This window comes from Epinephelus fuscoguttatus, linkage group LG14 (genome assembly GCF_011397635.1).
Source record: "Epinephelus fuscoguttatus linkage group LG14, E.fuscoguttatus.final_Chr_v1".
Lineage (NCBI taxonomy): Eukaryota > Metazoa > Chordata > Actinopteri > Perciformes > Serranidae > Epinephelus > Epinephelus fuscoguttatus.
Genome location: NC_064765.1, coordinates 14,469,784 through 14,494,900, shown reverse-complemented (window position 1 = coordinate 14,494,900; position 25,117 = coordinate 14,469,784). Strand labels below are relative to the sequence as shown.

General features: G+C 39.1%; 2 protein-coding genes across 3 annotated transcripts; one reads left to right on the top strand and one right to left on the bottom strand.

Moving 5' to 3' along the window:
• Positions 1-200: 200 nt before the first annotated feature.
• acvr1l (activin A receptor, type 1 like) lies at positions 201-13,999 on the top strand. Its single transcript, XM_049595546.1, has 10 exons — positions 201-356; positions 1,096-1,179; positions 3,639-3,893; positions 4,035-4,246; positions 4,933-5,032; positions 6,193-6,339; positions 7,466-7,741; positions 8,866-9,063; positions 9,236-9,366; positions 13,311-13,999. Exons 2-10 carry the CDS (start codon positions 1,107-1,109, stop codon positions 13,440-13,442), a joined length of 1,524 nt encoding a protein of 507 aa, XP_049451503.1. The 5' UTR covers positions 201-356; positions 1,096-1,106; the 3' UTR covers positions 13,443-13,999.
• Positions 14,000-14,457: 458 nt separating this feature from the next.
• Positions 14,458-23,627, bottom strand: d2hgdh (D-2-hydroxyglutarate dehydrogenase). Of its 2 annotated transcripts, XM_049595545.1 has the most exons (11): positions 23,467-23,627; positions 20,284-20,652; positions 20,139-20,196; positions 19,911-20,050; positions 19,618-19,811; positions 19,323-19,491; positions 19,056-19,199; positions 18,835-18,977; positions 17,607-17,772; positions 17,226-17,512; positions 14,458-14,571 (listed from the first exon to the last, which is right to left on the bottom strand). In XM_049595545.1, the coding sequence occupies exons 2-10, from the start codon at positions 20,624-20,626 to the stop codon at positions 17,250-17,252; spliced, it is 1,620 nt and encodes a 539-aa protein (XP_049451502.1). In that variant the 5' UTR covers positions 20,627-20,652; positions 23,467-23,627; the 3' UTR covers positions 14,458-14,571; positions 17,226-17,249. The 2 variants fall into 2 exon arrangements, with proteins under 2 accessions (XP_049451502.1, XP_049451500.1); XM_049595543.1 differs by lacking the exon at positions 14,458-14,571 and having other exon boundaries at positions 14,600-17,512.
• Positions 23,628-25,117: the final 1,490 nt, after the last annotated feature.

Here is a 25,117-nt window from a genome sequence, read left to right as displayed (position 1 = left end):
GTGCCAGAGCTTAAAACTGTACTCATTACTGGTGAATAAATACAGTTCCTGAGTAGATGTGCCATAGAGGAAAAAATCTATTCATGTTTCGTTCCCATAAATTGTCCTAACAAGATGTTATGTTCATCTCTGCCTACAACCTGTTGGAGGACTCCTCCGCCCCACAATGCATCTCGGTGATAATGTTTTGGTGACGTCATTGTAGCTGAAGGGAAGACAGCCAGTGGGTGGGCTGGGCTGTGGTCCTGCTTTCGGCTTTTTACATCGCGAGTTGCTCTTCTACGACTATTCAAACCACATATAGGAATACACAAACCTGACAGGATGAGTTAGAGGCTGTATATCGTGTGTGCCAGGTAGGTGGATTTTTTTTTATCGCTCTGTTTTGGGAGTCCTCGCGCCGCTGACAGGCTGCGCTTTGTGCTTTGCAGCTAGCTTAGCTTAAAGGGCTAACAGCAGCACCGGGCAGCCGTCTGTCTGGCTGGCGCCTCCGAGGCGCCTGTGGACGGCCAATAAAACCGCTCGTTAATGGCCTGTTAGCTACAGCAAACAACCGGGCCCACAGTCTGGGAGGTTTACAAAGGGGAATTGCTGATAGCTTTGCTTGGTCGCACACTTGAAGTCAAAACCAGAGGCTGTGACATTGAAATGTGAGGTGTTAGCTGTTAGCGGATTGGTATTATTATGCTAGTTGTTGCCTATGTTACATTAAATGTTAGCTTGCAGAGGAGCAGCTACAGTAGAGTAAATGTTCCCCTTAAAATAATATCTAGCTTGTTAATTAGCAGCTTAAGAACAAACCACATTATTATATTATGTGAGGGTAAAGACATTTAACTTTCTAAATTAACTGTTGAATCATATTCCAGGTCTTTGAAATTGCTGCTGTTTATTCCACAATCAGTCATGTGTTTTAAACAAAGCTTTGACAGAGACAGAGTACTAATAGCAATCAGCCATTATGAGTTGTTGTTTCCCTTCTGTCGGATGCCTTGGCAGGGATCATCAGAATACATAGAGGAGGTAAATGTAATTATCTTTGCCACTGTGTACTCATTTGAACCCTCTCTGGCTCCTCTTCCCTCCCTCTGCCAGTGCACTGAAACATGGGTCGTTGCAGTGTCCACGTCCTTCTGCTGCTCTTGCTGCAGGCCCTGCAGACATCAGCTGAGGGCCCAGGTACTGTGCTCAATTCTGTCTCCTCTTTGTGTTTTATTGTTTTCAGACTGTGATCTGTTGTCTTTTTTTGCTGTGCACTCAGACGCTGATGAGTAATGCGTATAGCTGGCAGCTGGCATTTTTAGTGAGAATTATTTCGCTATTATCACCCATCTCTCGGTGGAAAATCATGGAGTTCGGAGCTTAGCAAAGATTTAAGATGCTTTCAGACTTTGTGGCATTTTTGCACCATGTGACCATTTGTCAGTGTCACATTGCAGAGCTCTGCAAGGTCACCAAAACATAACAGTTTCCTACAAATATATAAACCTGACCCAAATTTACACTGAAGCATAACAACAGCCGCACCACAAAAAAGTGTGTGCATCATAACAGCTACAGCTAATTAGATGTAAATGGTGTTTACACATTTGCAATATATTTGGTTTCTGCTTACATAGCAGAATCACTCTCTTCATTCAAGAATTGCTTGAAGACCTATGTACCTCTTCTGAGAGTACTTACTCAACTAATGTGCTCTCTCTTTCTATCTTTCGCTCCCCAGATAATTTTTAATTTCTGTGCACTTACTTTATGCATCTTGTGACACTTGTGTCAGATGGAACTGGGTGTTGAGCATCTGCAGTGGCTTATATTGTACCTCATTTGTACTTCGCTTTGGACAAAAGCATCCCCCATATGAATCACTTTGAATGTTTTCTCTCCCCACCTTCCCCTAGCTCTTATTGGCTAGATAGTAGGGGTGGGAATCACCAGAGGACCCATGATACAATATTATTTCGATATGCTGAGTGTTGCGATACATTGCCATTTATTGTTTTTTTTTCCAACTGCAAATTATTTGCCTGAAGGAAAACTTTGTCACACCAATTTTGCCTCATAGGATAAAGTTTTCAGTCTGTTCATCTGACTTCAGTAAATATCAATAAATGACAAAAAGCAGACAGACTGATCAACACTGTCATAAAACCTGTCAGAAATGTTGCATACACTTGACAAACTGAACTGTTGGCAGGTAATGCCCTCTGCGAGGCCAGATTAAGCGCATGAGCAAAACTCTTCTCGTGCAGGTATCCCACTAACTGAATGGCAACACCCATGTCAGAAGTGTTGTCTGTTACAACCACAGTCCCCCATTCTTGTCCTGCATTTTGCCGGAGTTCTGGGATGTTTGCTCAGGTGTAACTTTCGTGTACTGTTGTAGTTTGGAGAACACGAGACAGCAGTCTCCAGTCCTCTGTAAGATAATGTGCCGTTATAGTCACATATGAATCCACTGACCTTGAAGTCCAAGTGTCAGAAGTTAACGCCACCCTTCCTGCTTTACTCAAAGATTCCTCAACTTTAGGTTCACTTCTCTGTAGAGCTTGGGTACGGCTGTGTTAGTGAAAATACATCAGGACGGAGTCACATACCTGGGTGCGAGTGTTTTTAACATGTAGCAAAAGCCTTTGTTTTCATCAGCACTGTCTCGACGCAGATCTTTGCACATGAAGTAGATGATGGACTCTCTTAGCTCTCTCAGAGTTGGATGGTAGTTTTGTCAAGCTAAGTGTGTGCAGTGTTTGTTGATTTTTCAGCAGCACGGGTTTAGCATTAGCTTGGCCATCAGCAGCTAACACTATCTCTGGATGATGGAGTGTGAGGTGAGTCCTCATGTTCGTAGTATTCCCAGAGTTTTATTCTCATAGGACACTGCTTGCAAATCACGTGTGTCTTATCCAATTCTCTGGTGCATCCATCTTTGTTTTGATTAACTTCCTTCCTCGTCAGGAAAAAAAAAACATCAACACTATCTAGTGAACAGATAATAATGTCTATAATAAAAGATACATACTTGGCTTCCATGCATCAATATGGCAATAGTATGCTGTATTATGTACTAGGTAGATCAACACATTCTGTTCCAGATAACAGGTTTACTGAGTTTTCTGGATGTTTTTGAGTAAAACATGAATCTAGAGTTACGTGAGACAGGACAAAGACAGTACGTGAACTTGGCTAGGTAAAGAAAAACAAAAACAAACGTGTCTGTCTTACAGGAGCTTTATGATCAATTATTCCAACAATAATGACTCTCCACTGCAAAAAATTGCTGAAATTAAAGTGCAGTTTAACAGTGAGTCATACACTTGGTACATCTTGGCTAATGAATAAAAGTAAAATGGGGAAAACTGGAGGATTTGTTTTATTGTTCATGTTTGTTTATGGCTAACACAGACTTAATTTTGGGTGCAGTATAAGTCTGTCCCTCCTGGTGGCAACTGCTTGAGGGTGACCACAGTGCCCATTGCTGCTTATCTGTCCTATAGTTATGTTTTGCCAGATGGATATCGTGCTAGTTTGAGTGAGACGGAAGTCTTGGTGTCGGCTCACTGCCTTAAATAAGTCAACAGCGTGTCTCTATGCACTGCGAAACAGCGTGAGTGTATGCTGAACTCATATCTTCTCCTCCACAGATGGACTATTGGTGTGTCTGTGTGATAGCCCAAAATGCCTCCAGGACACCCAGTGCCACGGTACCCGGTGCTTCTCCTCGGTCAAAGTGGGCAGCAGCGGGATGGAGTTTGACCATGGCTGCATGGATGATCCAGAGAAAATCAGTTTGCAATGCTCCACAGCTCCGTCCTTCCACCATGTCATTTTCTGCTGCTCTCAGGACATGTGCAACGGCAACACCACCAGGAGTTCGCTGATTGCGCTGCTTCCATCAGGTTGGTGGTAGATCATAACATGCCTCATTTTGATAATGAAGAGAATTCTCAAATAGACTAATTATATTCTGTAACCGTCTGTTAAATGATCTGAGAAGCATAAAGACTTTACATTTTATAATTTCTCCCTTTTGTCCACAGTCCCAGAAGGCGAGCCAGTTCCCTATCGTGTGGAGACCTTAGCTCTCTTTGTACTCGGTCCAGTGGTGGTCCTGGTTCTGCTGTCTGTAGTGTCAGTTCTGGCCTGCAGGAGGCTCCATCACGGTCGTCTGCAGAGGCTGCAGGAGTTTGACACTGAGCAGGGAGCCATAGACGGCCTCATCACCTCCAATGTGGGAGACAGCACTTTAGCGGTAAGAACAAGAGAGGCTCTTGTTAAAAACAATGAACAGAGATTGCATTCTCACTTGTTCTGCTCACTCCGAGCCTTGGTAGTGTGTTACATCTGGATTAGCAAAGTGTTCCCTTCCCAGAAATTATTTTCAGTTGTACAAACTTATGCTTACATTCATCAACTTCCAGTTTTTAAGGTTATCTACAAGACGTGATGAAGGATGGTTATTTTTTTGATCTAAATGCATGGCCTTAAATGATGCTGAGTTAAAAACTGCTTTTTGTGTTGCAATTTCATGTTTGAAATGTCTAATATGGTTTTATGGTTTTTCCCCCCAGTGAATAATATCTGTCATATAATTCTATTTTAATTGGCATTCACAAGGTGTATAAAACCATCTAATTAGTGAAACTTGCAGGCGCCTTGATTTAACCCCAACATTGTGGTGTTGTGGTCATAACTCTTCCATAACCTCCAGTTATTTCTTGCTATTTTTGCCTTAATTAGGCCCCAAAGTCTGCAGCACAGAAATAGTGCTGCCTACACACTGACTCCAAACCACACCTTTTTTTATAAATAGACAAAGTTTCCTTCCCAGTAAGATCTTTGTCAGCGCTGAATTCCAGTAGCCTTGCACCTGAATGTGATGCTTCTTCTGAATATTGTAGCATGCTCAGCTAATCTAATATGTGTGTCTGTCTTTAGGACCTGTTGGACCACTCATGCACATCAGGGAGTGGTTCAGGTCTTCCCTTCCTCGTCCAGAGAACTGTGGCCAGGCAGATCAGCCTGATGGAGTGTGTAGGTACGTGCCTTTTTTTTTTTAACAATCACCTACACTTACTGTCTTGACCCAATGCAGCACTCCCCATTTTTTTCTTCACACACACTCCCTTGTCTGGTCCCTCTCCCTCTACACTAAAAACAATCAAGCTGTTCCACGTAGTGCTCCCCCTAGAGGCCTGGAGAACTTCCACTGTGTTGACTGGATGTGCAGTGTTTTTCTGTTGCATTTGTTTTGGGGGTTTTTTTCTGTGTTTTTGACTTTGCATGGTTACTGTATTTGACGTATGTTTGCTGTCAATGTGTTTGTTTAGGCTTTCTGCAGCACATTTTTTTCATTTGCAGCATGTTTCTGTTGTATTTGTTTTAGATTTTCATATCTATTTTTGTTAATGGCATCATTTCGTTTCTCCTGATGGAAATTTTTTGGGTTACTTTACCACATTTGCTGTTGTTGGCCACCATTAACAACACATCACAGCACGTCTGTAGGTCAGATTCAGGTCTGTTCGATTGGGAAACTGATTTTATCAATCAACTAATTTAATTGGAACCTTATGAAGGTAGTAATTCATGTCACAACTAGTGGGATATTTATGTAACATATGACATATTAAACAGAATGATTCAAAACAAAAAGAAAAATCTACAAGTAGCCTACATTGCAGATTATTTTACTTACACTGAGAGCAAACTGTCATCATGAGTCAGTCTTGCCTAGACTCAGTTTCAGTCTGCAGCTGATATCAGTGTTTTGAATCACTGTAGTTATTCTAGCGATGTCAAACAGATGATGTGAGGATAGGAGGGGTTGTGTTTCCTTGTCTTTCCATTCTTTGTGTTGTTGTCTTCAAAAGTTGGAGAGCTGTCTTAAGCTGGTGATACAAGGTTTACTCATTATTATGGCAACTCTGGCAAATTTCTTGACAGGCAAACTTAAGTGCCCAAATAAAGTATGTAGGTCACAAGCCTGGAGATCCTGTTTAGCACCACACAGTAACAGTTTGCACCAGTTTGGAATTGGAAAAATGTGCCTTTGTGCAGCTTCATGCTGTTGATGTGGAAACATCAGCTCTGTTTTCAGACCAAGTCAGCTGCAGTGTGAACGTTGCCATAAAACGATACGAAAATATCCTAAAAGCACTTTTTAAATTTCTAAATCCTGACATCTCTCGTTTCCAGGCAAAGGAAGGTATGGAGAGGTGTGGCGGGGCCAGTGGCAGGGGGAGAACGTGGCTGTGAAAATCTTCTCCTCAAGAGATGAGAAGTCCTGGTTCAGGGAGACAGAGATCTACAACACTGTGCTGCTAAGACATGAAAACATACTGGGTGAGTCTGATACACACAGAAATGTAGCTCTTGTGACACCAGTTGGTGCAAAGGGGGAAAAGGTTAATGAAGACAAAACATATTTCTCATTGTAGAAGATGTAATTTCCCCATTGTCTCCACTGCAGTCATTCCAATCAAAGATTATGGTTTTAGCATTGTCACATAGAAAATAGTTAATATATCTTGTAAATGTCTGTCTTACATATAAGTATATAAGTGTCTAACACAGGAACCCCACAGAGAGACCTTTTTTAAGAGCGAGATCTTTTTTGTTATACCAGAAATGGCCCCGAAATCACCATTACCAAACCTGCCAGACTCCATTTAAATAAACAGTTATTTTAGCCTGTATAGAGCAGCATATTTTCACATCTGAATCAAGAGTTTATTTCAACCAACCTGAGTTTGAAAGTGAAAAAGAGTGGGAAGACCAACCAAGACAACTTTTTTTGAGTATTATTTAGTTTTTGTCATCTTTGAATGAAGTGTGTTTTACAATGATAAAATTACTGTTTATTTCAATGGAGTCTGGTGTGTTTGGTGATTACAATTTCAGGGCTGTTTCTGGTTAAACAAAAGGGTCTTACTCTTTAACAAAGATGTCTGTCTCTGTCAGGATCCTTTCCATAATTTGGTGATATTTTATATTACTGTTGCTGTTAATAAATCCCATAAAAAGACCAGAACCAACAATGTGATGGTCTGTCTCTCAGTACTTTAAGATTTCCCTGTCCTGTCTGTGGCACTCACCCTGAAGCACATTTGACGCAAATCTCAAAATCAAGTCACACATAATAAGTTTGGTGATACAGATTTCCCAAAACAACTGGACATTGTATTTTCTAACAAACATTACTCCGACAGAACAAATTTTAGCTGAGGATTTGTTGCTCTGGTGCAGCAGAGAGATGATGTCTGTGGGAATGACTCAAAATAAGTTACCCTTTAACACCTCTATGTTTAAAAAAACAGTTACACAGAGTTGAATGCAGTAAACACCTGTGTAATATAATGCAATCCAGTGTAAAAGCAAATAAATAAACTAAACATAGTTTTATGATCTTGTTTTATTTCTCATCTGTCATGTTGTTCTATCTGCCGCCTTCTCCGTCTCTCCTCCCCAGGCTTCATGGCATCTGACATGACTTCTCGCAACTCCAGCACCCAGCTGTGGCTCATCACCCATTACCATGAGAACGGCTCGCTTTATGACTACTTGCAGCGAGTTGCCGTGGAGACATCAGAGGGCTTGGCCATGGCGGCATCGATAGCCTGCGGCCTGGTGCACCTACACACGGAGATCTTCGGCACCGAGGGCAAACCGGCCATCGCACACCGGGATCTGAAGAGCAAAAATATCCTCGTCACTAAGGAGCTGCGTTGCTGCATCGCAGACCTCGGTCAGTCCAGTATTTTACTTTCTTCTAGTCGTGACATAAATCTGTTTGTCTTTGGGTTTTCAGACCCTTGATGTTATCGGCCATTTGTCCTGTACTTCACGCTTCAGATAAACAAAATTTACTTGTTTCTGTCTGCTACATTTTTTAATAGCACTCACAGGAAAACATATTTACATGCCAGCTCCATATTGACGACAGCCGTGGCCAGAGAAACTATGTTTTCACATTGTCCTTACGTATTCTGGTGAATGTGATATCTCAAGAAAACCTTGAGGGAATTTTTTCAAATTTGGTACAACTGTGCACTTGGACTGAGGAATGAACTGATTAGATTTTGGTGGTCGAAGGTCAGTGCCACTGTGACCTTTCATTCTTGTGAAGGTGATATCTTAAGCACACCTGTAGGAAATTTCTTCAAATTTGGCACAAACATCCACTTAGACTCCACGATAAATTGATTAGAATTTGGTGGTCATAGGTCCAAGGTCAAGGTTACTATGACCTTGTCCGTCTCATTCTCATGAATGTATATCTCAAGTACGCCTTGGGGGAATTTCGTCAAATTTGGCACAAATGTCCACTTGTACTTGATGATAAAAGTGGCTATAATTTTGTGGGCGAAGGTCAAGATCACTGTGACTTGTAATTCTAGTTTGAATTTTATTCGATTTATTTTGAAAATTAAAGAAGAAAAAAACAAGAATAACAATTAAATGAACAGTAAACTCTCAGTGTACAAATTCTCATAAAGAACATAAACAGTGTAACATATTTACATGTCCGAGAAGGAGTAGGAAGATTGATGCAGTTATATGGTCCTCCCCCATCTGAATAAATGACTGAATGAAAGAATGAATGAATGAATGAATGAATCTTCATTGCCATTACACAAAATGTACAATGAAATTCCATTTGACTTCCTCGGTGTAAGAACAATTAGAAATTCAAACAGTTATCTCATATTTAACAAATACTTAATATTTGGCAACCAGCATCATGTGCGTTGGGTTGCAGACTTCTTTTATTGGTCTCTTGCACAGTATCTCTGTATCTGTCCATCTTTTACCTAGTGTGTACTCATGTGTAAGTCCTACTAAAATATTGTATATAACTGCATGTTACAGGGCTGGCTGTGACCCACTCCCAGGCAGACAACCTGCTGGATGTGGGCAACAATCCAAAGGTTGGCACCAAGCGCTACATGGCACCCGAAGTGCTGGACGAGACCATTCAGACAGACTGCTTTGATGCCTATAAGAGAGTGGACATCTGGGCCTTTGGGCTGGTGCTGTGGGAGATAGCAAGACGCACATACAGCAATGGTGAGTGACATGCATTTAATGCATATTCACATAGTAAACAACCACCTTTAAATTTTATTATTTACTCTTACTTACTATTATGCTGTTAGCAGGTAGACCTGATTTACCACCAGTTGATCCTCTTGCTCCAGTTACTTGGACTCATTTCTGTCATCTCAATTTGACTCTCCAGGCATTGTTGAGGAGTACAAGCCTCCGTTCTATGATCAGGTGCCAAATGACCCCAGCTTTGAGGACATGAGGAAGGTGGTGTGTGTGGAGCAGCAGAGGCCTTTCATTCCTAATCGTTGGTTCTCTGATCCTGTAAGTATTGGTCTTTGACTTAAAGTGTATTTAATCCTGTTAATGATTTGTCCATTCATGGTCCCGCTGGACTTGTGGCCACTTTAATACATAATACATACAGCACCATGACTTTTTCTACTTTTTTTCCTATACTATACCATGACTTTTATTCTACTTTTTTGCCACACTATACTATGACATTTTTATGCCATACTACAATATGACTTTTTCTACTTTTTGTGCCATCCTTTACTATGACTTTTTTTTTTGCCATACTATACTATGACTTTTTATGGCATACTATACTAGGACTTTTTTTTTTACTTTTATGCCATACTATATGATGACATTTTTATGCCATACTATACTATGACATTTTCTACTTTTTTGCCATACTATACTATGACTTTTTTAAGCAGTTTCTTCGACATAGTATACCATAACTTTTTTCAACATAAGCAGCTTTTTCGACATAATTAACTATGACTTTTTTAGCAGGTTTTTTGACATACTATACTATAATTTTTTGCACTTTTTCGACACTGACATTTTTTGCACTTTATTTGACATACTATTACTATACCATGACCTTTTTAGCAGTTTTTTCAACATACTGTACTATGATTCTTTTCAACATATTATACTATGACTTTTTTGACATACTATACTATGACTTTTTTTTGCACTTTTTTCAACATACTATACTATTACTTTTTTGCACTTTTTTTACACACTGTACTGATTTTTTGCACTTTTGTCAACATACTATTCTATGACTTTTTTCAGCATACTATACTATGATGATTTTTTTAGCAATTTTTTCGACATAATATACTGACTTTTTGCGCTTTTGTCGGCATACTATACTGACTTTTTTGCACTTTTTTCGACATACTATACTATGACTTTTTTGACATATTATACAATGACTTTTTTAGCACTTTTTTTCAACATACTATACTATGACTTTTTTCGACATACTGTACTATTACTTTTTTTGCACTTTTGTCGACATACCGACTTTTTAGCACTTTTTTCTTTACATATTATACTATGACTTTTTTAGCACTTTTTTCGACATACTATACTATGAATTTCTTGCACTTTTTGGAACATACTATACTGTGACTTTTTAGCACTTTTTTCAACATACTATACTGACTTTTTAGCACTTTTTTCGACATATACTATGACTTTTTTGACATACTGTGACATTTTTTTAGCATTTTTTTCAACATACTACACTATGACTTTTTTTTACGACATACTATACTATGACTTTCTTCAACATACTATACTATGACTTTTTTCGAAATACTATACTGACTTGTTTTTGCACTTTTTTACACATAATACACTGACTTTTTTGCACTTTTTTCAACATACTATACTATGACTTTGTTCGATATACTATACTATTACTTTATGTGCACTTTTTAAACATACTATACTGACGTTATTAGCACTTTTTTCTTTACATATTATACTATGACTTTTTTAGCAGTTTTTTCAGTATACTATACTATGAATTTCTTGCACTTTTTTGGAACATACTATACTATGACTTTTTAGCACTTTTTTCGACATACCATACTATGACTTTTTTTCAACATATTATACTATGACTTTTTTTTGCACTTTTTTCAACATACTAAACTACGACTTTTTTCGACATACTATACTATGACTTTTTTTTTTTTTTCACATACTGACTTTTTTAGCACTTTTTTGACATACTATACTAAGACTTTTTTTTAGCAGTTTTTTCGACATAGTATACCATTACAGTATAGACATACTACTATGACTTTTTCAGCTTTTTTTTTTAAATTTATTTTTATTTTATTTTTTTTGACATAGCATGACTTTCTTCAACAAACTATACTGTGACTTATTTACACTTTCCTATGACTTTTTTTTTTTTTTACAAACCATACTATAATGTTTTTGACATACTATACTATGACTATTTTGCACTTTGTTTTGAAAAACTATGCTGACTTTTTTTTCTTGCACTTTTTGACATACTATACTATGACTTTTTTCGACATACTATAGTATGACTTTTTCGCACTTTTTTCAACATACTATACTGTGACTCTTTTGCACTTTTTGCACAGTATGTTGTACTATATTATGACTTTTTTGCACTTTTTTCGACATATTATACTATAACTTTTTTACATACTATACTATGACTCTTTTGCGCTTTTTCCTACGTACTATATTATGACTTTTTTGCACTTTTTTCCGACATACTATACTATACTATGACTCTTTTGCACTTTTTTCGACATACTATACTGACTTTTATTTACATACTCTTTTTTTACATACCATACTATGACTATTTTGCACTTTATGACATACTTTTTTTCAACATACTACACTATGTCTATTTTTTTTTTTACATACTATAACTTTTTGCACTTTTTTCAACATACTATACTATGACTTTTTCCAACATACTATACTATGACTTTTTTTTACATACTTTACTGACTTTTTTTTTGCACTTTTGTGGCATACTATACTATGACTTTATCGCACTTTTTCTGACATACTATACTATGACTTTTATTTACATACTTTCCTATGACTTTTTTTTTTTTTTTTACTACATACTATACTGACTTTTTGTGCACTTTTTTGTGGCATACTTTACTATGACTTTTTTGCACTTTTTCCAACATACTATACTATGACTCTTTTGCACTTTTTCCAACATACTATACTATGACTTTTTTCGACATACTACATACATGACTTTTTTTTTTTTTTTTTAAACATACCATACTATGGCTTTTTTGCACTTTATGACATACCATAGTATGACTTTTTTTTGATATACTATGACTTTTTTTTTTTTTTTTTACATACTATGACTTTTTTGCACTTTTTTCAACATACTATACTATGACTTATTTACATACTTTCCTATGACTTTTTTTTACATACCATACTATAATGTTTTTGACATACTATGACTATTTTGCACTTTGTTTTGAAAAACTATGCTGACTTTTTTTTGCACTTTTTGACATACTATACTGACTTTTTTGCACTTTTTTCGACATACTATACTATGTCTGTTGTTTTTTACATACTATGACCTTTTTTTGACATACTGTACTATGGCTTTTTTTGGACTTTTTGACATATTCTAGTATGACTTTTTTCGACATACTATACTTTGACTTATTTACATACTATACTATGATTTTATTTTATTTTTTTTTTTACATGCCATACTATGACTTTTTTCAACATACTATACTATGACTTTTTTTTACGTACTATACTGACTTTTTTTGCGGCATACTATAATATGACTCTTTTGCGCTTTTTCTGACATACTGTACTATGACTGTTTTGCACTTTTTTGTGCACTTTTTGACATACTATATAACTTTTTCCACATACTACACTGACTATTTCGCACTTTTTTCAACATACTATACTATGACTTTTAGCAGCTTTTTCGACATACTATACTATGACCTTTTTTGCGGCATACTATACTACGACTCTTTTTTTTTTTTTTTTTTTACATACTATACTATGACCTTTTTTGCACTTTTTTGTGGCATACTATAGTATGACTTTTTTGCACTTTATCCGACATACTATACTATGATTTTTTTTTTTTTCTTAACATATTATACTGAGTTTTTTTTAACATACTATACTATGGTACATACTACTACTACCATACTACTATACTTTTTCGAGATACTATACTATGGCTTTTTTGAAGTATTATACTTTGACTTTTTTGCACTTTTTTTCTGACATACTATTCTGTGACTTTTTTATGCCACCCACTAGTACAAAGAACAGCAGGACCCTTTCACATCTAAAAGCTCTTGCAGTCACATTGATCGCACAGTTTCCTGTCACTGTAGGTGTATTACTGCGGAACTTACCTTTTATTTTTCCATCTTGTTTCTCTCCTCTCTCAGACTCTTTCTGCTTTGGTGAAACTGATGAAAGAGTGCTGGTACCAGAACCCCTCTGCAAGGCTAACAGCACTGCGCATAAAGAAAACCCTGGACAAGATTCACAGCTCTCTGGAGAAGGGCAAGGAGTCGTGAGAGGGAGAGGAGCCCCGGAGGCAGCTGCCTGATGTCAGGGATCAGCTTGGAGAGGAGCCCATTGTTTGAGAAAGGATGATAATGGGGGACGGACATAGGACCGGAGGAAAAAGTTGTTCAAGTGTCATCCAGCCTCATCCTTCTCTTGCTCTCATTATCTCTGTGGTTGCCTTCCACTGACATCCCTCTCTCTGACTTGAAGCCCACAGACGTTTGGACCTGTCCTGTGTGAATAAGCCAGCCTTTGTTACAGGACACAAACTCATTGCCATTGTGCTCGCACTGACCTGAACTTTAGACTGTTACTGAGTGTGAAGAACATGGATGGCATATTGTAGTACTCCATCCCAAAATGCTTTAACGCCCATCTCAGACTGCAGACACACCAAACACTACACACTGAGTGTCTCTTACAATTCAATTTCTGATCCCCAGCCAGTGTTTTTGGCACACGGTCATGGCATTCTGCTCAGAGACAATCAGAAGTGTTTTACTCATTTAGCTTTATCAAAACATGCCAACTATCACCACAAACACACACTACAAACCACAGAAATATTTCCACTGACTAAAGGAAAAGAGCCAATAGAATCAAATTTGTTTTTCAACTTTTTAAAAAAGTATATTTATTAAATCTCCACTGCGACCACACTACTGAGGATATGTAAGACTGATGGGGCTTGAAACAGACTGTATACATATATAGGCATTTACTCTACTGGACTTTCTGTACCCATATTGTCATTATTGGAGCTAGTACGACATGATTTGTTGAGAAATAGGAGAGAAAAGTAGGAAATTGTTCCCACTGAGATGTATAGAGGAAAAAACAGGATAAGATACTACAGATACATGATTATCCTGATGGTTCCTGGAGTAGACACACAGTAAGTACCTGCCAATAGGCATTAGTCTGTATCTTATAATAAGAAAATGATCCTCTCTGCAGGGCACACCTCGTAAACTCACTGTGGCTCTCCTGTGCAGGCAGAGAGGAATCGAGGAAGACTTTTTGTGATAGAGCTGACTTTTTTTTTTTTTTTTTTTAAGATACCGGAGGTGAAGTTGTTTTCAGTAGCGAGGTGGGCTTCCATTAACTCCTCCCATCATGCCACACTGTACAAGTTGCCTGAATAACAAGAAAAAAAACCACTGTCTTCATTTGGAAGCTGTTTTATTCAAGATTCATTTTCAACAGATAAAGTTGCCTAGCTGTGCAGTTACAGATGAATTTGTTCACAAATACTGGGTTTGTTTTGGAAGAAATGTTGCTCTGTCTTTTTTATATGTAATAAAACATTTACTGCACTCTTGCCTCATGATTAGCCAGCCTGTGTATGAGTTTAGAAAAGATGTACGCTCAGTTACCAGTTTATTAGGTTCACCTAGCTAATACTAATACAGTCAAATACAACAGTCCTGCAATAAATCATAACTTCAAGATTATTTAGTTCAGTTTTCTTGTTGAAAGGTGCTGATTCAACTTTATGGCCATTTTGGAGGCTGCAGTCTGTGATGCTGTTGAACCGTACTGCATTGCACTGTTCTATTTTGTTAATCCCATTTATTTCAATGAGGTTAGGCTTTAAAAAACCCTCTTTATCATGCAGTACAGTTCAACAGCACCTCGACCAGCAGCCTCCAAAATGACAATCTATTTGAGTCAGCACTTTTCTAAAACACTTTAAACAAAAACTGAACATCACAACCTTTATGACGGTCAGACTGACTGCAGGACTGTTGCATTAGACTGTTAGTTTAAGCCAGGTGTACCTAATAAACTGACAGCTGAGTTTATCTATACAAATACATTTTCATTTATAGATTCAGTCTCAGAAATCAGCCTTAAAACAACAGTAAGGTTCACATGTACATGGCCCATTTACACAATTTTAAAATGCACAAAACCTTACAGTGTATATCCAGACACACTCTGTCTGCCCTCTAGTGGCTCCTAGTAGGCACACTAACACCTACGTCGTCATTCATGATCATTCATCCACTTCCTCTTAGCAGTACTGAAAAATATATTCTATGCTATTCATCTGTACAAAGTGTCTTTTATTTAAAGGGACAGTTCACCCCACAATCAAAAATGCACATAGTTCCTCTTACCTGTAGCGCTGTTTGTCAGTCTACATTGTTCCAGTGTGAGTTGCAGAGTGTTGGGAGATATCAGCTGTAAAGATGTCTGCCATCTCTCTAACAGAACTAGATGGCACTTGGCTTGTGGTGCCATAAAAAAAATTGAAAAACTCAACAGCAATGTCTCTTTCCAGAACTCATGACCTGGTTACTCAAGATAATCCACAGACCTTGTTGTGAGCAGTTTCATTTCGGAACTATTTTCTTGCTACCAAACTACACCCATTAACTGTATCACTGTGCAGAAGGAAGCGTGCATCTACTGCTAGCTCACTTAGCACCACTGAGCTACCTAACGTTATAGCTCAGCTGAGGGGAACGCTATTAGTGTTAACATCTCATGCTGTCACAAGCACGAGCCTCTCGTCCACAAGTACATTTACACTTCCTTCTGCACACTGATATGTTTAGTGGGTATCGATAGAAAGAAAATTGTTCTTTATGAAAGTGCTCAAAACAAGATCTCTGGATTATCTTGAGTAACCAGGTCATGATTTCTGGAAAGTGACACTGCTGTTAGCACCACAAGCTGAGTCCCATCTAGTTCCATTTTATCAGAGAAGGACGACTGATATCTCCACCACACACACAAAAACAATGTAAATCAGGGGTTGGCAACCTTTACTATTATAAGAGCCATTACTGGCCGAAAAGGAAAAGAAAAATCTGTCTGGAGCTGCAGAACATTTTTGAACAAAGGTAACAGCCTATTAGGTCTAAATTAGCATTCACTGATATGATTTACTACTCTGCAGTGGGTTATTAATAATTAGTTAGTACTTTAACTTTGCAGCATTGGTGGTGAAAATAAATGAATCTGTTCACATATTAAATTTGCTGTTTTCCTCCAGGACTTTTCCTTTAATGGATTTGGAATCAATAGCTAGCCTTGCTAGAGAGACTTAAGGCTAACCACCGCAACTGAAGTTCAGTAAACTTTAGAAGATAAAGCACCAGGGCCTAGACGTATGACGCGCATTTTAGTTGATGAAACTTTAAAACATTTTTTAATTCAATGTATGGGCTTCACATTTTTACAAATGTAGAATGCAATAATAGCTCTCGGCCTACAACAATGATAAATATAAATCTGCATGATGATAAACAATCATTCATTTCCATATAAATTTATATCAAAGGCACAGGGAGCCACTGGAGAGGGTCTAAAGAGCCACATGTGGCTCCGGAGCCACAGGTTGCCTAACCCTGATCTAAACTGATAAATAGCACTACAGGTAAAAGTAAAAATATGTGTTATTGATTTTGTGGTGAACTGTCCCTTTAAGGTCTAAAACTTGTTGAATATTCCGTGGAATAAGCCGTGGATCTCATTAAAGCTACTCTGGGCGTGTGAGTAGTAGAGGTAGTTGATAATGTTAAGCAGTAACTTGACTTGTAACAGTCTAACTCTAGACTGCTACAGTACAAAGTCAGCAGCTTGTTAAAGTGGACATCATTCTGTAAGTGATGCTTTGTGCACATAACAATGAAACTACTTGCAAACCCTGCAGCTTGGCACCAAATGTGTGACAAAGCTACAACAGGAAAAGCCGTGAGCTGCCGTAAAAACAAAACGTGGTAATAAAGTTACAGCTGAAATAGAGCTCCAGCATGAGCTCTGTGTACGTTGCCACTTACCCCACCGCAGTGAGACACTTTGGGTCATTTCAGGTTATCTGGCAGAGTCTTGTACGGGTTGAGGATGCCCTTAGGATCCAGCATGTCTTTGATGTCACCCATCAGAGCCACAGCCTGGCTGGGTTTACTGTAGTAGATATAGTTCCTCTTCTTCAGGCCCAGTCCGTGCTCTGCACTGATGCTGCCCTGACAGCTGGCCGTCCACTCGTAGATGAAGGGCTCGATGGCAGCGAGGAGAGCAGGGTCTTTGGCAGGAGAGGTGATGTTCAGGTGGAGGTTTCCGTCTCCTAAAAGTACACACGGAAAGAGTTGCCAATGAATCATCTCATGCTAGCAGGCCGTTATTTCCCCCCTGATATACAGGCTCTTTTCACGTCTTACCTACGTGTCCGTATCCCACCACACTCTTGGCTCGGTCCCCCAGGTGCTCCCTCATGTCTGTCACCAGCTGGTAGATCCGCTCCACTGGAAGCGAAATGTCATATTTGTAAGTGAAGCCATCATGAGTAAGCGCCTCCGTGACACGTTCACGCATCGACCACAGAGCCTGGAAAGGTGGAAATGGAAAGGTTGATGACATCATCATCATCATTTGCAGTTTTAAACACAGATGAGGATTAAAATAAGTTCATTATAGAGTTGACACAGAAGTATGAATTAAACAACCCTAACACAGTGGTAACTAAAGCTTAGGTCAAAAGATTTAGGGGTTAAGGCTGGTGGTATTCTGCTTTACTTATTGTCTATAAATCCCATAAAAAGACCAGAGCCAACAACGCATTTATCTTTCAATACTTTCTGATTTCCCTCCCCTGTCTGTGGCACTCAGCCTCAAGCATGTTGTTTCTATTGAAGTCTTACATATTTAAAAAACAAGTCACAATGTATACTTTCATTCATAAAAAGGTCAAATAAATAGATGAGGGCTTTGTTGTTTCACAGCAGCCGATCAAAGCACAGAAACTCCAGTTTATTACAGTTCATTTTAAATCCAGTGCTGCAGCTCTGACCCATTCATGCATTCACATACAGTGGCTACCACTTTGTATTAAAATCCTCTGCTTATATTAATAATAGTGTGATGATACAGAACCATTAAGTAGCCTTGGACACAGGGAGGGTCAGGCAGAGGATCAAAGTCTGATAATAAGGAGATATAGACAGATATTTGGGGCCTATGATTTGACTGGCACACATCACTGGCACCCTTCTATAAGGTAGCGTATAATGAATGACATGACAACACACAACAAAATTCAAGTTTTTTTTCTGGAAGTGCAATCGTGGAAGTGAAGCGGTGTGGATGAATGAAAAATGAAAACAATGAACAGTTTATTTCTGATGGTCACGTGACACTATAAATGTAGGATGGTGTATGTGGGATTGACTCCAAAAATTGCAGTGGCTGTGTTCATTGTAACAAAGAAGTATGTCACTAAGAGCAACTGATGTCTTTTTAACACTTCACACACAGGACATCAGAGTGATGTAGCACAGAGGAATATGCTGTATCACAATTTTGAAACACAAACACTTATTAGTTTGCTTTTAGTCTTTTTGTGGGATTTGTTGCAGAATATCAACAGACTTAGAAGATTAGAAACTAAACCTTGATTTTTGAGTCTTCAGTGGCCACAGTCCCATCTGTAACCAACGATGATGTCATCGCCTCCTCTAAGAAATTGTGGAGCTTCTCTCCGTCATGTGTTGGGTCGGATCCAGACGTTTCCATGACAACGTAGAACGGACAATCTGCAAGATGGAGGACAGAGTTTGTCGTGCGTGCGTGTTTAATCGCTTTATATGCTAGGTGTGTGTGTGTGTGTCTACCAGAAATGGGATTGGGGAGTTTGAGGTGCGTGTTCAGCAGCCTCATACATTCACAGTCCAGGAATTCGTAGGCCGACAGGATTTCTCCCAGCATGCCTCTGCAGAGCTGAAATGTCTTCAGCAGCTGCTCAAAGGTCTCACAGCCTAATAAATTTAGACAGTGACATCATGTATCTGCTGCTCTGTCAACACACACTCATCCTGACACCTGGACCGAGACACAGTTTGTGTGTGGTTGTCATGGTATAAGCAATGAGAAACTCTTACCCAGAAAAACCACATTAACAGATTTGGGTTTCCGTGGACAAAGGATGGACACTGCGGTGATGACCCCCAGTGTGCCCTCTGACCCTATGAAGAGCTGTTTGAGGTCATATCCTGTGTTATCTTTCCGCAGTGTGGCCAAGCAGTCCAGCACTCGCCCGTCTGCCAACACCTGAACATGCCACACACACACACACACACACACACACACACACACACACACACAAACATTCAACCACTGCTTTTATCCTTTAGATTCAAAGAATATCAAAGCTACTCATTTACTGACTCCACTCACCACTTCCAGACCCAGCACAGTCCCGTGTAAGGAGCCGTATCGCAGCAGCCGGAGTCCACCTGCGTTTGTTGCCACGTTTCCCCCAATGTGGCAACTGCCTTTAGCCCCCAGATCGAGTGGCATGATGTAGTCTCTCTCCTCCAGGTAAAGGGACAAGTTCTCCAGGACACAGCCTGCCTGACAGGTCAGAATGCCTGACACATGGAGGGAACGATCCTTAAAGATTAGTCACATAGGCTTTTTATAAAGCAGGAAGCTCATTTTGGCTTAAACTTTAGTACTTTAAGACTTACCAGAGATACTATCAAAGGTGAGGATGTTGTTCATGAGGGCAGTGGAGAGGATGATCTCATCATACACCGGCACGCTGCCCCCAACCAGCCCAGTGTTACCTCCTTGAGGATTCACCGCCAGATTACGACTGTTGCAGTACCTACAGGAGTGAAAATACAACAACTTACACCCCCCTTATAGACTCCTCACTTCTGTGTTTGTCCTTCCACCCACTGTTTGCTCCTTACTTGAGAATTTGAGAAACTTCCTCAGTCGTTTGAGGTCTCAGCAGCAACTCACTGGAGCCTGAAGACATATTAACAAACATTACCATCAGTGAATTGGTGTAAGAAACATATCTTTAAGTGGGATGAGCTCATTTCTAATCATCACCTTTCACTGTCTTGAGCCAATCCACATTACTGGACTCCAGCAGGTCCGGATCAGTGATGACTCTGTCTGGTAGGATGTTCCTGAAGAAGGCCAAATCTTCCTGAGTTATTCTGGAGAAAGGCAGCCTGTCTGGAGCAGCAGAGGGGGAGGGGGTGGACCTGTCTGCCCCTGTGTGCAGCTTCTGACAGCAGACTCCAAACTGCCATGATGTGGTGGGAAGAAACGGACTGCGGAGGTCCACAGGTGAAAGTCTGGCTGTGGTTGTTGACGAGAAGGTGCTGTGGGGGCTCAGATGTCTGAGAGCTGTCCTCAGTCTCAGTGTTTTTTGGAAAATCCCCGCCATGACTGGACTATAGGCGACAAAACAGGCTGCGGAAAAGACGTGGGTTGAATTATAAATCTGTTTCCTTGAGACAGAGGCTGGTTAATCTCTTACTTGAGCCAGTATTCTAATTCTTATTTACCTGGTATGGAGTTGGGACTAAGTATGTGGAGCAGCTGGGTAATATAACAACTAAAACTACACATCTCTATTCATTTGTCTGCTTTGTAGATAATGTTAGTCAGTTACCAAGCCACTGATATAATGTAATCTCAAATTACTGCCCTCCTTTAATGAGTCTATTGAAAACTTATTCATTAGCTGTAAACTTAGGCACCAGTTAGGAACCGGTTCCAGTTGAGAACCGGTTTTTCTGACAGCTGCACATTGCAAAACAATGACGTCAAAGTCATGCATCTGCATTGCTGGAAACTTGCAGCAAGAAGGTCCAAAGCAGCGCTTCATTTCATCAAGAAAGATGACATGAGTGCTGCTTAAAATGTCTGTAAAATGATAATTCCAAGTGAGGAAGCAATACGCTTTCATGTCTGCACAACATGGGCTTAACTTCCAGGAATGCCGTGTATTTGACATTCTAAACACGAGTGCCACTGCTTCCAAACCAAGCATGTCTGATATCAAGGGTAAATATCCTCTGTTATCGTAACATTAGCACCATACGGGCAGGTGTAGCACATTTTTTCTTTGACTAAGAAAACAGTTTAACAGTGGAGCTTTTGCCTGGCTGAGTCACATGCATGCCTTCTTCTCTACTGTCTCTGTACTGTGTTCAGACTAAGATAATAAAACTGGTGCACTGATGCTAAAAACCTGTGTATGTCTATTTTTTTCCACATTGAAAACTGATCAGGAATTGCTAAGGGAATCAATAAAGAGTCAGGCTGATAAGCAGAATCAATAATGGCATTGATATCAATAAAATCTTATCAATTCCTGCTGTCCACTGACATAAAAGTTCTGGAAAACTTGGAAAAACTACAGAGAGAAATCTATATCTGTATCTGTGACGATCTCACTCTTTAGAGCGTATTGTACACCTTTGTATACTGCCTACCCGTGGTGTCGTTATAAACAAGGCAGCATTAGAAAAAAGTGGCTTATAATGACAGCATGAGGCTGCTGCTGAGAGCTTCAAGAAGCTCAGTGCAAGCCATATGTTTGTTAGTGTTGGGGTACCTACCTGCTCTGCTGGTCTACGTAACCTGATGTATGGATTTATGTGTAGGGCATCTGAGTCGAAAAACGACTTAATTGCTGTCTTGGCTAACCCTGTACGCAGTTCTGTCAGATTTTCTTCCGGACTGTGGAACCACTGGCGAACATGTCTGTATGTTAGACACTGAACATTGTGGAAGGCTTTGTATTTTGTGTATCTTGTGTGTTATTTTTCTTTCTTATTTTACTCTGCTGTTTTTTTTAATGTGCTTTTTTTATTATTGTGATATGGATCCCCCTGGGTCTGAAATAAAGAATGAATTGAATATAGTCAATATATACATTGAGCAGGTTTGATTTGATTTTATAGGATCACCATTAGTGGATACATAACATCAGCTACTCTTCCTGGGGTTGCAAATTCATATAGAAAATGCAAATGTCAGCTGCTCATCTGAGCTTTGGATCATGTAAATTTTTGCGAATCCAATTTGAGCAACTTGATATTAACTTTGATATTTTCATATCAGAAAATGACAAGGGAATTTGATAAACTTGCATATTGTTTGTTTAATATAGGACACATATTTTTGGCTTCACAAAGAAAATGTATTTTAAATCAAGTCTTTGAAATTGTACATTTTGGAATCACCTGTTGACTTTTTCCCCGTTAGAGTTTCTCCTTATACCCTGCGAGGGCCCTAAGGATGTCGTATGCTGTAAAGCCCTCTGAGGCAAATTGTGGTTTGTGATATTGGGCTTTACAAATAAAATTGATTGATTGATAGATACTGTAACTTTTAAATTTAATAAAATTCAGATAGTTGTTTTGAGCAGCAACATATTTCAATGCTATAAATTCAGTGATACTGGTTTACAAAATCAATATTCTGTAATGAGCATTTCCACATCTAGTTAGGTTTTAGTTACTCATCATAAATTCCAGATCTTTATAGGTTTTCATGAACATGCCTGAACAAAAAAAAAAGCAAATCGTTAAATTTTGTGGAGACAAATATTCTCTATATCTACATGAATAAATACAGAGAATAAAAAATCATTAAATGTACCAGATATTTATCTAAATGTGTTTTTTTTAGTTTCTTATAAGATCCATATCCTTTAAAGTTTTCATGAATATGCCTTAACAAAAAGCAAATCGTTAGATTTATTTTTACAGGTGTGGAGACAAATATCCTCTATTTCTAGGTAATTAAATACAGAAAGTAAAAAGCCATTAAATGTTTAAGATATTTAACTTAATGTGGGATTTTATCTTTGTGATATTTCATTGAGGTCAATTTCAGTCCACGTCTGGATTCAACAAGACACATACCACAGGTACTTTGTTTCTCTTCACCATGTGACATTGTGAAATACAGTTTGAACGTGATTTAAGAAGTCATGTCCCATCATACCTGCGAGTTAACTGAATGTAGCACTGTACTGTTGCTGCAATTAAGGAAGAACAACAAGTTGGCAGCAACTTCCCTGACTCCGATGCATTCACCTAGCATGCGTAGAAACTACTAGCAGACTGACACCTGTGTCCATCGCTGTTTTCACCACAACAAACAATTAATTCCTGGAAAGCTAACCTCGAAGAAGCTAACACCTCAGTTAGCTTAGCTCGATTAGCAAACCGTTTGCTAACAAACTAGCGAGCATCATCGTTATTTACTCACCGTGAACGTTCAGCTAACAACCCGCATCTTTCTCCTCGCGTGTCTTTTTCGTGTCATATCTCAAAGCGAAATGTGTCACAAAGTTCAAGGGCAGTAAAGTTACTTAAGCATGACCACGGTTAATGTTTGCAGCTAGCATGTTACGGAGTGCAAGACGCCACTGAGGGTGAAGGGTCATAGAGATAGGAATGGGCCAATCAGCGGCTGTCTTTCTAACTGAACCAATAACTGCGAGTCTTTCATCGTGGCTGGGCAGCCAATCATGATTGTGGGAAAGAAAGTCACTTCCCTTCTTGTTTGAGCATGCGCAGAGCCGTAGAGTACAACATGCACCCATGCATTTCTATGTTAGTGAGACAAAATGAATAATTACCCACTTTTTATTTGAGCACGAGGGAGAATCTGTGTTCCCACGTGCTGCCTGGACTGGAAACAAACTAATTTGCTTGATTTAATATTTCCCAAGATAGTTTGCTTAAAATGAGCTGATTAAATTAGGATTTGATTTGTAAAATGATGAAATATGCCTGGCATATCTACAAACCAAATCCATTCTGCAGGTTTTTCTGAAAAATGCACTGCTTGAGAGTTTTGAGATTTTGCCACAACTATCATTAACGGAAAAACCCTTTTTTGGAACACCTGCCATTTATACAGAAAAAGAAGAGTACCTTCTGGATCTAGAAGTTTGGTAATTTATAGGTTCATCAGTAGAAAGATTTAGGTCTTTGATCTGACACTCTAACATATACAGTGTGATCTGCACCATGTGCAGCAGCATGTACAGGCTTAGGACTAACCACCACACCTGAGGGGACAGGACTTTCTTCATTGCTGCTCCCACCCTCTGGAATTCACTCCCTAAAGACATCAGAGACTCCCCTTCACTCTCCACCTTCAAGAAATCCCTCAGACACACCTCTTGAAATTTTCCTACAACCTCTAAAAAAAAACAGTTCTTCTTCTGCCCCTCTGCATTGGTTCCCTTCTTGTAGATTAATACATTTTTTTTTGTATTTTTTTGTTGTTCTTGTTCTCTGTAAAGTATCTTTGAGTATCCAGAAAAGTGCTATAAATCCATCTTCATTCTTCCTCCTTCTTCCTCTTCCTCCTCCCCCTTCTACTTCTTCCTCCTTCTACTTCTTCCTCCTACTTCTTCCTCCTCTTCCTCCTTCTACTTCTTCCTCGTCCCCTTCTACTTCTTCCTCCTTCTTCCTCCTCTTCCTCCTTCTACTTCTTCCTCCTTCTACCTCCTCTTCCTCCTTCTACTTCTTCCTCGTCCCCTTCTACTTCTTCCTCCTTCTTCCTCCTCTTCCTCCTTCTACTTCTTCCTCCTTCTACTTCTTCCTCCTTCTACCCCCTCCTTCTTGTTCTTGTTCTCTGTAAAGTATCTTTGAGTATCCATATAAGTGCTATAAATACATCTTCTTTCTTCCTCCTTCTTCTACTACTACTCATTCTTTCTCTTCTTGGTGGTGGTAGTAATAGTAGTAGTTTTAGTAGTAGTACTTCTTCCTCTTCCTCTTCTTCCCTCTTCCTCCATCCTCTTCTTCCTCCTTCTTCCCCTTCTTCTTCCTCTTCCTCCTTCTACGTCTTCTTCTTGGTGGTGGTAGTAATAGTAGTAGTTTTAGTAGTAGTACTTCTTCCTCTT

Bases quoted from the DNA above. Each gene is read 5' to 3' on its own strand.
- acvr1l (XM_049595546.1), top strand. From the start codon at position 1,107: ATGGGTCGTTGCAGTGTCCACGTCCTTCTGCTGCTCTTGCTGCAGGCC. The intron at 3,894-4,034 runs GTTGGTGGTAGA...TTTTGTCCACAG, and splicing joins GATTGCGCTGCTTCCATCAG to TCCCAGAAGGCGAGCCAGTT. The intron at 4,247-4,932 runs GTAAGAACAAGA...GTCTGTCTTTAG, and splicing joins TGGGAGACAGCACTTTAGCG to GACCTGTTGGACCACTCATG.
- d2hgdh (XM_049595545.1), bottom strand. From the start codon at position 20,626: ATGGCGGGGATTTTCCAAAAAACACTGAGACTGAGGACAGCTCTCAGA. The intron at 19,812-19,910 runs GTAAGTCTTAAA...TCCATGTGTCAG, and splicing joins CACCTTTGATAGTATCTCTG to GCATTCTGACCTGTCAGGCA. The intron at 19,492-19,617 runs GTGAGTGGAGTC...TGGCATGTTCAG, and splicing joins CTGTGCTGGGTCTGGAAGTG to GTGTTGGCAGACGGGCGAGT.